The 16,307-nt window shown below is 38.7% G+C and overlaps 1 protein-coding gene across 1 annotated transcript in view; it reads left to right on the top strand.

Moving 5' to 3' along the window:
* Window positions 1-16,307, top strand: part of CFAP46 (cilia and flagella associated protein 46) — a 149,352-nt gene that overhangs the window by 46,202 nt on the left and 86,843 nt on the right. Inside the window, exons 15-21 of the mRNA XM_077822155.1 lie at window positions 112-242; window positions 4,570-4,715; window positions 5,283-5,416; window positions 12,150-12,362; window positions 14,240-14,459; window positions 14,731-14,880; window positions 15,702-15,806. Of these exons, the coding sequence (XP_077678281.1) occupies window positions 112-242; window positions 4,570-4,715; window positions 5,283-5,416; window positions 12,150-12,362; window positions 14,240-14,459; window positions 14,731-14,880; window positions 15,702-15,806 (1,099 nt within the window). The remainder of the gene's footprint in view (window positions 1-111; window positions 243-4,569; window positions 4,716-5,282; window positions 5,417-12,149; window positions 12,363-14,239; window positions 14,460-14,730; window positions 14,881-15,701; window positions 15,807-16,307) is intronic.

Here is a 16,307-nt window from a genome sequence, read left to right on the forward strand (position 1 = left end):
GTATTATGATGAAGGATATTTTCAATTAACCTGAAGTTTCAGGCTGAATCTAGAATTTAGGAAATAAATTAGCTAATTAAAGAGTTTTTACATGTGCTTTTTGTGTGATAGAATAAGACTTTGGGCAGATTTGGCAAAAGTTGCACGGAAACAAGGAGTATGGGATGTGTGCCGGGCAGCATGCAGATTCTGTCTCTTGTATGATGATACTCAGATGAGGAAGGTACCAAAATATAAAAAATGTAAGTCAACACATTACTTACATTGTAACTTTTCTTAATTGATATCTTAAAAGTATTTTTAAATGAGAACTCAGTGTCATACATTGTAAATAAATTACTTTAAATTTGTTTTAACCCCAGAGGGATAATTGATTATTAAACTATTCAACACTTCTGATTTGGTAAATTAGTAGTAAAATAGAACTTTAAATTAGCCTGCAAAATTTTGAGAGAGTCTATTATTTTGCTAATTTACAAGGTATTAGGCTGCCATAATATTGCGTTAGCAAAGAATTAAAAACACATCATCAATTTAAAAATTGGAATTCTATCTGAGAATGTTTTATGTACTATTATAACTCCTGAGGTTCCTATCACTGAAAGAGATTAGAGCGAATGGAGCTTCTCTTTTTTCAGTGTATTTATTTCATACTGTGATAGCAGTTTGTGTATATAACCACCCCATGTCTGGATTGTCTTCAGGTTTTGAACCTTGGAACATTCAGCTTCAGATTGCAGAACTCTAGCAGTCAAGCGAAAGGAATAATTCCATTAGATGATATTAGCAGTAGGTTTTTATCCAGTATTAGTGGTAGTCAGTTTCTCCTATTGTTAATGTGTGTCTTTCTCTCAAAAACATGGGAGAAGCGTTTTTAAAAAATTAGGTAAATGTGATAGTAAAATTCATAGATTTGTCAGGGAGGATTTACAGGGTGTCAGAAACTACTTTCAAGTCATTTCTTTTCAAATCAATGATGTCCTTTTAAAAGTGAATTTTTAATCCATTTTTTCCATTATGTGGACAATTATATATTTAAGGACTATATAGCCTATTGCTCTCAAACATCAGGCAGAACTCCATTAATGGCAACTGTATACATGAATTGAGGACACTATATACTCCAAAAGTTTTCATTTCTAGTGCCTTTGATTTTTAATTGAAAAGCTGTTTGAGCATGAATAGTTGTACGAGGCATCAGGAATGCAGAAATAGAGAAGCTTGGCACAAAGCAGTCCTATTTGAGGAATGTATTTTATTTAGAGCTATGTGAGTGTGTTAATGGCAATTTTCAAAAACTTCGTCTTTTTAAATTAGTTGAACAACCGTGTCCTTTTTACAAATCAATGCCATCAGTAATGTGCCTCATGTTTTTATGTATATAATAAAAGTGCATTTTGAACATTCTGAACCAAGCACATTTCTAATTGCACAGCTGTTCCTTATACTAGTTAAATCTCTGATGTTACATTGTTAAAATCAAAACAATTTGTGTTACAATAAGATTATTTGTTCTCTCCAGTAATTGAACTTAAAACAAGATTCCAGGGTGTAAATATGTGTACTTTCTTCCTCACACCACGCGTACATATAAAAACCTATCGATACTTCCAAATAAGGCTTTTCCAAGAGCAACATTACAGTGTTATTCACTGTGCTGCAACATGAAATCATGGCAGTTGGAAAAGGGTGACCATACTTTGTTCTTATTCATGTTTATCTTTTCCTTAAATAATATCTGTTTGTGTTTCAGGGGGATAGCTGTAGGTAAAACCACAAATATACGGTTAGGTATACATAATCATAATATGTAGGTCTTGTATAGCAGTTTTCATCAGTAGATATACAGAGTCTACTTAAAGTTATTTATACAGGTAAATGTTAGAAAGAGGAAGTAACACAGGAGTAATTGGCCAAATTTTCTATGGGTGTTAATTGGTACAGTGCCATTTAATCTATGGAACTGTGCCAGTTTTTACCCGCAGAGAATTTGATGTTTGTTACACAGTTATCAGTGATGTAAAAGGGTAATATTTGGCACAATTAATCAGTTGTTAGACAAGTAGCTAGCCATGAAGCATGTTTTCCAGCATATAAATGAAATTTATGTGGCATTATTATTCATTTAATAGTTCATAGGATGTTTAGTTAAAGCTATATCATTGTTCATTTGGGAGGTTTGTAGATGGATCAGAATTGTTGTATGCATATAAATACAAATCATTTGTGTCTCGTGCACAAACAATATTACATATCTTGTAAACTGGAATTCTTTTGTCTTAGTGTTCTGTTATTTTAATGCAGGAATATAACATGCTGGGCTGGAATTTTTAGTAAAGAAAATCTCAAGAAAAAAGTACGGGGTCTGAAATAAGACTATTTTATTGCTGAGGGTAATCACCAGAGAGGATAGTCTCTGTTTATCTAGAAATTGGTCAAAAATCAACTCACACTTAAAAGGATAAAACTGTTTTAAATTGGTCCTGAGAGGAAGTGATGGCCTCCCTGCCTGTCACTGGTCCACCCGTTGACACTTATGAGACACTGAACGCTACATAGATTATAAAGCCAGAAGGGCATTTTGATTACCTAGTCTGTCCTCCTGCATAATACAGGACATAGATCTTCTCTGAATTAATTTCTGTTTGAACTAGAGCATAGATTTTTAGAAAAACATCTAATCTTGATTTTAAAATTGCCAGTGATGAAAAGTCCACCTCAACCGTAGTAAATTGTTTCAGTCACCACAATGAATTGTTCTGCACACAAACAGATTTACTTAATCCCTGTGCCTAAATAGACCTGCCTAAACAGCCCTACAGTAGCACCCTAGCTACTTTATCACGACATTCACAATTTTACACCAAGAGTTAGGGCACAACAGGGGACAGAATTGCCATGTTCCAGGATGTTGGATTAATGCTTAATCCAAGGGAAAAGAGAATCTGTTTTCTCTTAATTACTGTGGGGTTGACAGACCATCATTCCCCTTCTTGATTTTAACACCATTTGAGATTTTCTCTTCCTCTGCCAGGACACAATGCCCAGTGTTCTGATCCCTGTAAGACAATGAAAGAAGTGAACTGGAAAATGTGAGCTGGGCTCATATCTGTGAAATCCAAACATACACACTCTGATTGGAGCAAATCTTGAAAAGTTCACACCTGCCCAAACTGAGCAAAATCTCAACTGTAATGCTTACAAAACATAAAAGTGCAAGTTAACTAGGGTTGCCAGCTGAGTGGGCTGTTAAAAGTCTGGTTGGCAAGGGGCTGGCAGGCTCCCTATCCGGCTCCATGCGGCTCCCGGGAAGTCACTGGCATGTCTCTCTGGCTCCTAGGGGAGGGGCAGCCACGGGGGCTCCGTGCACTGCCCCCTCCCCGAGTGCCAGCTCTGCAGCTCCCATTGGCCAGGAACAGCAGTCAGTGTTTGCTGTGGGGGCAGCGCGCAGAACCCCTGGCTGCCCCTCCCCCTAGGAGCCAGAAGGATATGCTGGTCGCTTCCCAGGAGTCACCTGAGGTAAGCGCCACCCAGAACCTGCACCCCTCAACCCCTCCCACACCCAAACCCCCTGCCCCAGCCCTGAGCACTCTCCCACACTCCATACCCCTCAGCCCCAGCCTGGAGACCCCTCCTGCACCCCAAGCCCCTCATCTTCAGACCCACCTCAGACCCACATTCGTAGTTGGAGCCCTCACCTCCCTCCTGCACCTCAAACCCCTCATCCCCAGCCCTACTTCTGACCCACACCCCTAGCCAGAGCCCTCAGCCCCCCTCGCACTCCAAATCCCTCAGCCCCAGCCCAGAGCCCCTACCCCCAGCCGGAGCCCTCACCCCCTCCCGCACCTCAACCCCCAGTCCAGAACCCCATCCTGCACCCTGAACCCCTCATTTCTGGCCTCACCCCAACCCCCTTCCCCAGCCTGGTGAAAATGAGCTAGTGAGTGAGGGTGGGGACAGCGAGTGATGGATGGAATGAGTTGGGGTAAGGCCTCAGAGAATGGGAGAGGCCTTTGGAAGGGACGGAGCAAGGGTGTTAGGTTTTCTGCAATTAGAAAATTAGCAACCCTAATGTTAACCAATTTGAAAAAGTAATAAACTGTAATGTGTCAGCACTCAAAGATGTCTAACCTATACAACTCAATTGTGGAAGAATGATAGATTCAGGAAGCAAGAAGTGGAGCACAAAGGAGCTGCTTCTGTCCCCCTGTGTTTTCTGTAGTCACAGCTTCATGCCAGCAACCCAGAAATGTGAGAAAGGTGCTTGGTTTGACAAGAGAAGACTCTTTAAAGCTGCCATTTCCTGATCACTGCATGATGTCCCATTCACACCACCATCCATCTAACTGATTTACGTACCTGTCTCCCGGCACTGCCTGCAGAGAGGTATTTTCAGTTGCAGTAAACTGTAATGAATAAGGATTTTGGAGGCAGCAATTTTAAATCTGATTCATTCTATCCCTTTTATAGATTTTAATGTAACTCGGCATTTTTCTTATTTAGGAGTAAAGTAAAAAGTCTTTCTGATTTACATAACAACAATAATAAGTAAAGCTTCCTTTTTCTTAGCTCAAAAGAAGAAAGCTAGTACAATTGTGATGGATGATAATCGAGGTGGAAGCCTACAAATGGAATCATCCTTACCCATTAAATCATTCTCTCTTGAAAGAGATTTACTCAGAACATTAGCAGAAATAAGATTCATTAATGCAGAGGTTGGTAAATGCTACAGCTGTAATATTCATTTTTTGTGTCCTCCATCCTTGGCTTTATCTATAGTGCTGGTATACATTCATCTTAAGGAATGATGTGCCAAATATTAGAGATTGTAAACAATAACTATTGTGTTTGCAGAGAAACTAAAAAAAATTAGAGTTTCATGAAGCTAATGTCTAAGAAGTTTCCATTTAAAGTAAGTATACTAATGTTTTCCGTGTCAGTACAGATAATGTATTTCTCAGTGAATTTATTGCAAATGTTTGACAACTGCCCATAGAGCCCTGGAGTTTTAAAATTTCACTGAGATAAAGTGTGGTGGTTGTTTTTTTTTACAGGAATTATGTTAAATTCATTGTCAGGTTATAAGGAATTTGAAGGACTATATTTAATATATTTTGTGATAAATTGCTATATGCCTAGACAGTATTTGACAAAATTGTGCAGCTAATATTTTCTTGTAGAATTGAGACTGTGACTTGAGCAGAAGCCAGTCTCTATTTTCAATGTGATATGGTTTGATGAAATTGCAGTTTCATATATATGTTTTCTATATATATTTCTAGGTGACTATTCATTTGTTAAGATTGGAGGGTGTTCAGCTGAATGACCATGCTGTTCCGCCTGAAGATACAAGCCAGCATCCCACAGGATATATTTCCAAACTTCCTGAACATGATCCAGATTGGATAACATACAGGTGTTTTTCTTTAATCTGTACCAAACCCTGGGGCCTTTGGCAAATTCTGTTTGATTATCACACCATGAAGATATTTTCAAAAGTTGTTACTTCTTAAAATAAAATCCATTGTTATCAAATGGTTCATTTTCAAAGGCATGGATTCTAGTGGGAAAAGAGAGAGAAGCTAAAGAAAAAGGTTTTAAGTGGCCATTTCTGAGTTGGCTCCATTATGGAATAGCTACTGGCATACACTCTTGCAATGAACATTTTAACTGTCAGACCTAAGAAGCTTATAGCCACACAAAAACTCTTTAAAGCTAAGGTTAACTGTGCTGTCCATTTAAAAAAAAAATAGGATTTCATAGTTTAAAAAAAACATAATTGCCAAAACTCAGAAAATTTTCTGTTCAAATTCCAAAACCAATGTATTCCATTCTGTCTTTTTCTGTACAATGCCCGTCACTGTAATAATATCTGAGCATCTATGTAAATACATAATAAATGACTTAAGTTGGAAAAACTTCCTCTCTATTCCCTCCATCCAAAGGGAGTGAAATGAAGAGAAATTAATTTCAGGTTTCTTTTTTTCTCCCACCTCCATAAATGCTATTAAGTTATTTGTTTCTGTTTAAAATCAAGGGAGAAAGGGATCTATGTAGTAAATTTTACCTTTGGAACTGAAGTCCTTTCAAGGAGATTATAATGTTCCTGAAGGCCACCTCTAATAACTTGTAAGTTGGCATTCAAACTTGGGGGAAAACAAAAACAAAAAAGTGTATGCTCATACTCACTGAGAATTAATGAAAAAAAGACATGGAATTTCTTAAAATAGAATGGTACTGAATTATGATTAGACATTAAAAAGGATCAAAATCAAAGTGAAAAAAAAATATATTTTTTTTAATTCTTGCCTCAAAAATAGATGTCTGCTTAACATCAAACTTTAAAAGAAAAGTTCACCTCTGGGCATAAATTACACAAGAGAAAATGAAAAGGAGTACTTGTGGCACCTTAGAGACTAACCAATTTATTTGAGCATGAGCTTTCGTGAGCTACAGCTCACTGCATCCGATGAAGTGAGCTGTAGCTCACGAAAGCTCATGCTGAAATAAATTGGTTAGTCTCTAAGGTGCCACAAGTACTCCTTTTCTTTTTGCGAATACAGACTAACACGGCTGTTACTCTGAAACAAGAGAAAATGTCTGTAAAGCAGATTTTTTTTTCATATTTTTAGAGGGGGTTGTGTGGGGAAACATTTATCATCTTTTTTAAATTGGAACTTTGACCATGGCATTACTATCATGACGCCATAATGAAGGAATGGGTACTGAGGTAAAAAACAAGACAACCTTTCTTAGATATGTTTGAAGTTCCTTGAGATCCTCAGATGGAAAGCTCTGTAGAAGTTAAGATTATCATCATCATTCATTATAATATATTAATATATAATGCTGAAAGTTTTAGGCTGAGGGACAGTAATTTCCACTACAAATTTTATATATTTATACTCTGAAAAACTGAGAGTGAAGAGTAACCATTTCCTAGCAAGTATATATATCCCTGAGTAAATTCTCTTCTTCCCTTCATTTCCTTCCCTCTCTTCTGTTTCTGTTCTCTTTTAAATAATAAAATTGGAGGGACACATTGACCCTTTATACCGGGGTGGGCAAACCTTTTGGCCCTGAGGGCCACATCGGGGTTCCAAAACTGTATGGAGGGCCAGATAGGGAAGGCTATGCCTCCCCTAACCCTATCCTCCACCTCCCACTTCCCACCCCCTGACTGTACCCCCAAGAACCCCAACCCATCCAACCCCCCCAACTCCTTGTCCCCGACCACCCGCACCTGGGACCCCCTGCCCCTAACCACTCCACTGGGACCCCACCCCCTATCCAACCTCCCACGCTCCCTGACTGCCCCAACCCCTATCTACACCCCCAACCACTATCCAAACCCCCCTCTAAAGCCCCTTTCAGAATACAGCCCTGCGAACATGGGCAGAGGACTCGGGAGGAGCAAGGGCAGCCACGCAGCCAGAGAGAAGTTGCGGTTTCCCCTTTAAAGCTCCGCTTCTCTCCGGCCATCTGCCCGGCTGCCTGGTGCTCCTCCTGAGTCCTCCACCCGCGTTCACCACACTTCTGCCATCCGCACCTCCCGCCTGCTCCCCTGAGGTTGCAGGTGAGCCTCCCTTCCTGCTCTCCCCTGCCCCCACAGTGCAGCCCCTCCTGCACTGGTGGCACGGCGCGCTGAGGCTGCGGGGGAGGGGGAATATCAGGGGAGGGGCCGGGGGGTTAGCCTCCCTGGCTGGGAGCTCAAGGGCCGGGCAGGATGGTTCCTTAGGCCAGATGTGGCCCAGGGGCCATAGTTTGTCCACCTCTGCTTTAGACTGATAATTTGCTGCCGAAATTATGGTTTCCTGTTGAGTATCTGAAATCACTGTCTTTGATGTACCAATGTGCCGCAAGATCCTTTGTGCTGGCTGCTGTTGAACATGAAAGGAGAAGATGCAGTAGTCAGCTGAAAGGATGCGGAGGTACATCATGACCCTGAGAATACCAGTACTTGTTGCAACTTAGTGGTACGAACAAGTTGAGTACAGTACGTTAGCCCTTTCTAAAAAGCAATGGAGGGAGGAAAAGGGATTTTGAGACAGGTTTACTGTTGCCATCCTGCTTTTATCTCTGCCTTTATCTCCCTGCTTTTATCTCTAATTCTCTTCCCTGCTCCAATCACAGGTTAGAGCAGCCCAGGGGATGATCCAATGTGCCAGCTGACTATCGTCCGCAGGGAACAATTCACCAGTTGAGGAATGCTTCAGCCATACTAACTCTCCACCTCTCTTTGGTCACTTCATGCCCATTCATACCCCCTTCTCCTATAGTTTTTGGGAGAGAGACTTAGGAGCTCTGTTGGATGTATGCTTGATGGGGGCCTATGGCCAGTCTCTACTCCCTTTACACTGTCTGAGCAATGCACAACGAGTAGAGGACAGCAGAAAATCTGCTTTTATTTTTGATACTGGTGAATATTTAAAAATATTTTGACTACTGTGCAGATTTGGAAAGAGGCCAGTAATAGGGGACACAGGAGACCTGATTCTCTTCCAAGATCTGCCACTAACCGCTGTGTGACCTTGGGCAAGTTAATGCATCTCTCTGTGTACCATCCCACCATTTGTCTGTTTTGTGTAATTATATTATTGCAGAAGGGACTGTGTCTTACACTGTCTGTCTATACTAGCATAGTAAAACCCTGATTTCAGTTGGGGGCTGTAGGCATTGCAGTAATACAGTTAACAACAATGAAATGTTTTGGTCAGATGAATGAAGCAATCAGATTCCATGTGGCCATGTAAGGCTGAATAAAAATGTTAGCTGTATTTTGAGTTATGCTGCCTTGAGATTAATAAGTGGAGTGTGCATCCTCAAAACTGATTTTATAGTTAAAAGATTTGTTTTATTATTGTATTACCCTGAAGCACTTGGGGGAAAATGACAGGTTTCAGAGTAGCAGCCGTGTTAGTCTGTATTCGCAAAAAGAAAAGGAGTACTTGTGGCACCTTAGACTAATAAATTTGCCACAAGTACTCCTTTTCTTTTTTGGGGAAAATGTTATCTTAATTAAAAATGAAGCAAAGAATTCCAAACACCTGGGGATATTTTAGAAGGCATGGAGACATGCATTTGTTAAATAAAAAATACATTTGATGCATGGGACATGACATTGTGAACCCCTGCCACTGAAAATACTGCTTGGAAGTTCCTGGCACCATGTATCAGGTTTGCAGCAGGAAGGTCAGAGTGGCTCAGCAATCTTTCATGTAGTGGAGGGACACTCTCAGTTCAGATAAATTAGCATAGACCCTGAAGAAGCTAAAGTATGTGGTGGGTCCTTATTAAAATAATTAGGGCATCCTCTGGCCGTCTTTATTCAATATGCTCTCAGGAAAAGCTTTCATTAAAGAAGGATCTAAAAAGAAATAATTAAAGACACATCAACTAAGGGATGCTAATACTTCTACCCACATTCAATTTCATCATGATTTGAAGCTTAAAGTCTCTATGATTAGATAATGCTTCCTCCAGTATAAAAAGTTGCTGTTCTACTTTTAGGAGTGTATGCGCCTTGGTGCCACAAGATTGCAACTAGAAAGTAGTGAGCATTTGGCTACATGTAGAGCCCATCAGGGATTCGAGTGTTTCGTGAGAGGGACTGTGTCCCAAACCAGCCTTAGTTCCTTTCCTGTGTCATAGGCAATATGTGTCAGAAACATCTTCTTTACATCAGTTGTATTGACCTTGAACTCATCTATCCCTCTCCTTTTGTTATTTTGAGGATACTTGTGTTTATACTGACAGGTTTCAGAGTAACAGCCGTGTTAGTCTGTATTCGCAAAAAGAAAAGGAGTACTTGTGGCACCTTAGAGACTAACCAATTTATTTGAGCATGAGCTTTCGTGAGCTACAGCTCACTTCATCGGATGCATACCGTGGAAACTGCAGCAGACTTTATATATACACAGAGAATATGAAACAATACCTCCTCCCACCCCACTGTCCTGCTGGTAATAGCTTATCTAAAGTGATCATCAGGTTAGGCCATTTCCAGCACAAATCCAGGTTTTCTCACCCTCCACCCCCACACACAAATTCACTCTCCTGCTGGTGATAGCCCATCCAAAGTGACAACTCTTTACACAATGTGCATGATAATCAAATTGGGCCATTTCCTGCACAAATCCAGGTTCTCTCACTCCCTCACCCCCCTCCAAAAACCCACCCCCATACACACACAAACTCACTCTCCTGCTGGTAATAGCTCATCCAAACTGACCACTCTCCAAGTTTAAATCCAAGTTAAACCAGAACATCTGGGGGGGGGGAGGGGTAGGGAAAAACAAGAGGAAATAGGCTACCTTGCATAATGACTTAGCCACTCCCAGTCTCTATTTAAGCCTAAATTAATAGTATCCAATTTGCAAATGAATTCCAATTCAGCAGTTTCTCGCTGGAGTCTGGATTTGAAGTTTTTTTGTTTTAAGATAAACTTCAAATCCAGACTCCAGCGAGAAACTGCTGAATTGGAATTCATTTGCAAATTGGATACTATTAATTTAGGCTTAAATAGAGACTGGGAGTGGCTAAGTCATTATGCAAGGTAGCCTATTTCCTCTTGTTTTTTCCTACCCCCCCCCCCGATGTTCTGGTTTAACTTGGATTTAAACTTGGAGAGTGGTCAGTTTGGATGAGCTATTACCAGCAGGAGAGTGAGTTTGTGTGTGTATGGGGGTGGGTTTTTGGAGGGGGGTGAGGGAGTGAGAGAACCTGGATTTGTGCAGGAAATGGCCCAATTTGATTATCATGCACATTGTGTAAAGAGTTGTCACTTTGGATGGGCTATCACCAGCAGGAGAGTGAATTTGTGTGTGGGGGTGGAGGGTGAGAAAACCTGGATTTGTGCTGGAAATGGCCTAACCTGATGATCACTTTAGATAAGCTATTACCAGCAGGACAGTGGGGTGGGAGGAGGTATTGTTTCATATTCTCTGTGTATATATAAAGTCTGCTGCAGTTTCCACGGTATGCATCCGATGAAGTGAGCTGTAGCTCACGAAAGCTCATGCTCAAATAAATTGGTTAGTCTCTAAGGTGCCACAAGTACTCCTTTTCTTTTTGTGTTTATACTGTAATTTTTAGTCTACTATGCAAAGAATTATTTTTAGAAGTATGTTGTTGCAGATTCCAAACTGCTTGCTAACTGTGCTGCTGCAGAATTCTCGACAGTCTTCTTCGTGTTATCAAGTGATTTTGGACTATTCCCCTCTGTGGAGTTCTAGGGTTCCAAGCTAGTTTTACATCAATTCCTTTACTTCTCATTTTCAATCAACTATATGGCACGAGGGGAAAAAAAAGCAATTTAAAGATGTGAGATGTGGCACCAAAATGTCCTTGATGGTTCCAGACATATGCTGAGCAGTTAAGTTTTTTCACCCCACTGTCCCCAGACCAGTGACACTAGAAGTAGTGGGAGAATGCTTTCCTAGGCATCAAGCACGTAGCTATGTACGACACCTGTCAGAAGGATGTGCTTCCATGCATGTGCTCAACCTAGACGGAACAGTAATTATGAGCCTGCTGTATAGAAAGTACAATAGTTATGGACTTGATGCAGAAATTACTGGATTGATTCTATGATTTGTGTTATGGAGGAGGTCAAGACAGATTATCATAATGGTCCCTTCTGGTCATAAAAATCTATGAATTCTTGATACATGTGCAGCATTGGGGTGCCCTCCTGTGCACTTTAACCTAACTATCCAGATAGGCAAGCTAGGAATGTGCTGCAAAATTAAATGGACACTAAAAATCTATATTCAATTATAGTTTTAACCTGAAGTTTGTAATGAGCTCTGGGACTGAGACATGGACTCATGGACACTTTATAAGGTGCCCTGGGGATAAGACATTAGATTTGGATTATGGAACACACTATTTGCATTGTTTTGGATGACAGTAGTGTTTTAGCGTTCTGGAGACTGATGTTCCTTATGTTGATTTTCCTTCTTCTCTCTTCCCCCCATCTATTTCATATTTAAAAAACAAACAAACAATTAGAAAATTCCATACAAAATACTGTGTTTAAAAAGTGGTTGCTGGGTCAAGCAAGAGTGCTTGTAAATTCTAGTTCTTAGAATATATTCGTTTTGGTTTTGTAGTTTTGGAATAATAGCTACTTAATATTAATTTTATAGTATCTGGATAGACCACTTATCCCAATATGCTATGGAAAACTTTCTGCGGGCTGCAGAAATGGGAGAAGAGTTAAATGAGGCCTGGATTGTTCACAACACAGTGGTGTATGTCTTAAATCACAATAAACATCTTATAGCTTCAGGAAGACAGCGAGAGATTGTTGAGTCCCTGCAGAGTCTTCTCAGTGCAATCAAGAATACTGGACACAGTGGGTAAGTATGATGGTTGAGTTTGATTATTACCTTTCTCTTTTCTATTAAGCCTTTCATGAAGCTAAAAATAAATTCTAAAAATATTTTTTCACTAATCATAAATCACTTTTTCATTGTGCCGTATTCCAATAGCACTAAAGAAATGTTGTTAGTGTTTTATTTGATTTGTGCATGGATATTTGAGATGGTATAGTGGATTAGTTGGTTTAAAATGAAGTTCCCCAGTCTAACACTGCATGATATTCACTCTGCCCTGTCTAAACCTTATTAAAGAGTGACTATACAAAGCTGATCTGGTCTTTTTAGTTTGGAGTGGCAGCAGGGCTTCTGTGGCTAATCAAAAGGAAAAGCTTACTCTGCACACTGTCTTGCCAAAGCAGGATGCCCTGAAATGTATTCACTTGATGTCCATCTCTTTCAAATTTAATGCATTATATTTGTTGTAAATGTTTAATAATCAAAGCAAGTGTGGTCTATTAATTTTTATGAATGTAAAAGCTTTGTAAAATTTAAAGCGGGGGGAGGGAAAGAAAGTAAAAGGAAAACACACAGTAGTTGGTTGCAGTCCAGGGGATATCCATAAACCTGTAACTGCCATTAAATCATCACTAAAGTCTGAATAATTAGTATCAGTAAAGATCCAAGTCAGGCTTCACTGAACATGATAAGGAGAGGAATGCAGTGTAGGAATATCTTCTCTTATAAGATCTGGTATAAAGAATCCCATCTTGCCTCTGAAATTGAAAACTCATGAATGGGAACAAAAAGTTAGTACAATAGCTTTAATCACTATCTCTTTGCAAAAATGTGTTAACTCTAACTTGTACCGTATGTAGTTGCCATTCTTAGTTTTGAGCTAATCACTTAGAATCTTGGAGACCCAGAAGAAAGTTTTTCAATAAAAACAAACAGGTATTGTTGATACTGATATGGAGGAAGTGAGGATGCTGTTGATTATCGGAGAGATGGAATTTTGGATGAGGAATATGGCAATCCCAGTACTGCTAGCATTCAGGAAGAATGCAACAGTGATGATGGGGACTCCATCACTGACAGTGGCAATACTTTATTAAACCACAGGTGGCAGAAAAAAAAGGATGCCTGACTTATGGCAAAAAGTCAAATAAAAAAATTAAACTCCATTTACTACTTCTGGTACTCACTTTCTACAATATGTGCCTTAATATTGTTTCCAGTAGTCTACACAGAAGAACATTTTTTTCATGTTGTCAGATTAGAGTACGCCAAGGAAGCAGTAATCATCTTTTGTTCTGGAGTCACCTTTGCCAGGACCTCATGTAGTTATGTAAAATACATATTAACGGGGAAAGAAAAGTTGTTAATAGGGGCACCACAGCTACTGTGAGATCTGTGCTTTACCAGAAGGAATATCTGCTATACCTGTTGTTAATTGCAACTCAACAATTGATTGTTGTAGAAATTAATGCAATGTTACAAATAAAGAAGTGTGATTTCACGTAAGAGGAGTTGACATAAGAGTGTTTTTGTGCAAATACTCTTATTAATACAAGTGAGAGCGTAGAGGAGTAATAAAAATCTTGAACTGATACATAGACAAAACGTTTCATAAATAGAATATTTTCCAGGAAGCAATGGCGGATCTTAATGTAGAACACCTTGGAAAGGACATTATGAAAAAACATGAAGGCTAAATTTAGCTAAGCTTAACTTTGGTATATTTTAACTTTTTCTCCAATGTGAAAGTGTTTCTTTAAGGTTATTTTGCAAATGTTTCATAAGTTTGCTTTCCAAGGGAAACTTAGAATTTAGAGAAGTGTTAATCATCTTTCTGTGCCATCTTTATTTTACTCTAAGGAGATGTTTCTTACACTTCTTCTTTTTGTTTTGTCTTTCAGAAATACTGTTGTTTTGGTGATGTTATGTAATGCTTTGGCTCGAGGCCTAATTCTTTGTTGGATTCCAAAATCAGTTTTGAAAACTGATGAGAAGAAAAAGATAGATGCAGCAACAGACAAAAGTAAAAGGTCCTCAATAAAGGGGCTTGAAAAAACAAACAGTGTCCAACCTTTGTCAGTGGATCCAAATGGACTCCCTGATATTAAAGCGGCCTTAGAGGTACAAAGTTCTCATTGCTCTGTTTCCTATCAAACCACTATATTTGGAGGGGGAAAAAACCTCTCCCCACCATACACACACACAAGTACACACTCACAGCTCAAGTTGGAAAATTAGAGCCTTTATCCTTTAACTCAGTTGCCTCATAGAGATGTTAGACAGATAGATATGCGGTATTCTCAGCATACCCTCTGAGGAATGCATTGTATTCATAACAAGGTGCTGGGCTATGGATTCATGTTCTAAGTTTAATTTTATTCTTGGATTTTAGGTTTGTGAATTTGCCCTGAATTTGACAAATAGAAACATACCTAATGAACTGGTACCTATTGCTGTACGACAACAGATCATTGCTACCTGGGTGAAAGCAAAACAGTTACTTCAGCAACAAATTGGGCATAAACTTGGAACTGATGATGAGGTATAGATTCTGTGAAATCATATGTGAAAAATGAATACATATAACATACTTAACTATGGAAAATATGAGAATATGTACACTTTTTGAATGCAATATGGAAAATAAGATTTGGTTGTTCCCATTAACACATTACAAAGGGCAACTAGTTTTTTGCATGGGGTGTAGAAATGACTCTCTTGAGTTTATTTTATTTCTACCTTCTGTTTTTAGCTACAAGAAATAAATAGCGGTAACTGTCATATGATGACATCATAACTATACCATCTTTTAAAGATATACATTTATAGAGTTATAAAATGCTAAGAGACCTCAAGCATATTTCAGTAAACATATAATATTGATATTTTCATTATATAAGTAAGAATATTATTATTAATTTGAATTATATTATTAATTTGAATTTTTGTTCTTGCTGGTGTATTTCAATGGGAATGCCTGTTTTAAATAAAAATATAAAAGTAAAATATATCTAATAAAACCATGATCTCAGAATTTTGTAGCATATATATATATATATATATTCATTGTATAGTTGCTATTCTCTTTCATATTGAAACTATTGGAGTTTTGGTTTGACAGGAGTTATGAATGAAATTAAATGTATAAAAACTATAAAAATTTACATTTTAGGAACACAGTAAAAAACAGGTGAACAGTTTTTCTTTTAGCTAAATGACCCTTTAATGCCAATGAGAGTTCTACATATATATTCCCAAACATAGTTAAAATATATCCTTTGTCTAATTAATGAATTTACATTATTTTATAATGTTTATATATGCATAAAGTTTGGAATAAATGTGACATTGCTTGCTTCTCAGACTGGCGAGGGACAAAATCCAATCACAAAAGTTCTTGTTGCTTTGGAAATGTACTCATGTAATGGCTTGGGGCTCATGGACTTTATTGTTCCCAGTTTGTCTCAGGTATTTAGCTTTATTTTACTAGGTTTTTCTTGTGATAATATGTATGTCTACATACTGTAGATGTTGCTGGTATCTTTCTGTAATCTCCGTTTTGCATAGTTGGATACAAAATTATTTCTGTTAGAGAGCTATACTGTTTTTTATTTTCTTTTAAAACTTTTTAAAGTTAAGGTAGTGATCACAACAATTAGTAAATTGACATCCCTGGAGATTAAATCTCTACATTTAACCACAAAATGGGTACAATAAAATAGTGGGAGTGCAAGATTCCCCCTGATATTCTACCAAGTTGTGCTGGGAGCTGCCAGATTCTGGTAAAGTTGCATTCAACATCAGACCACACTTCTGGCCTCTCATCTCTGTGGCAAAGATGACAACTTAACAGATGCTCTGTGCTGAAAATACTGTACAAAAACCCAAACCAACACATACCTCAAGCATTCTCTAGTCACTTCTTGAGGTCTTGAGAGTGGGGCACAAATAGAACCTGTGGCCATTTAA

The sequence above is a fragment of the Eretmochelys imbricata genome, chromosome 7, assembly GCF_965152235.1.
Source record: "Eretmochelys imbricata isolate rEreImb1 chromosome 7, rEreImb1.hap1, whole genome shotgun sequence".
NCBI classification, from domain to species: Eukaryota; Metazoa; Chordata; order Testudines; family Cheloniidae; genus Eretmochelys; species Eretmochelys imbricata.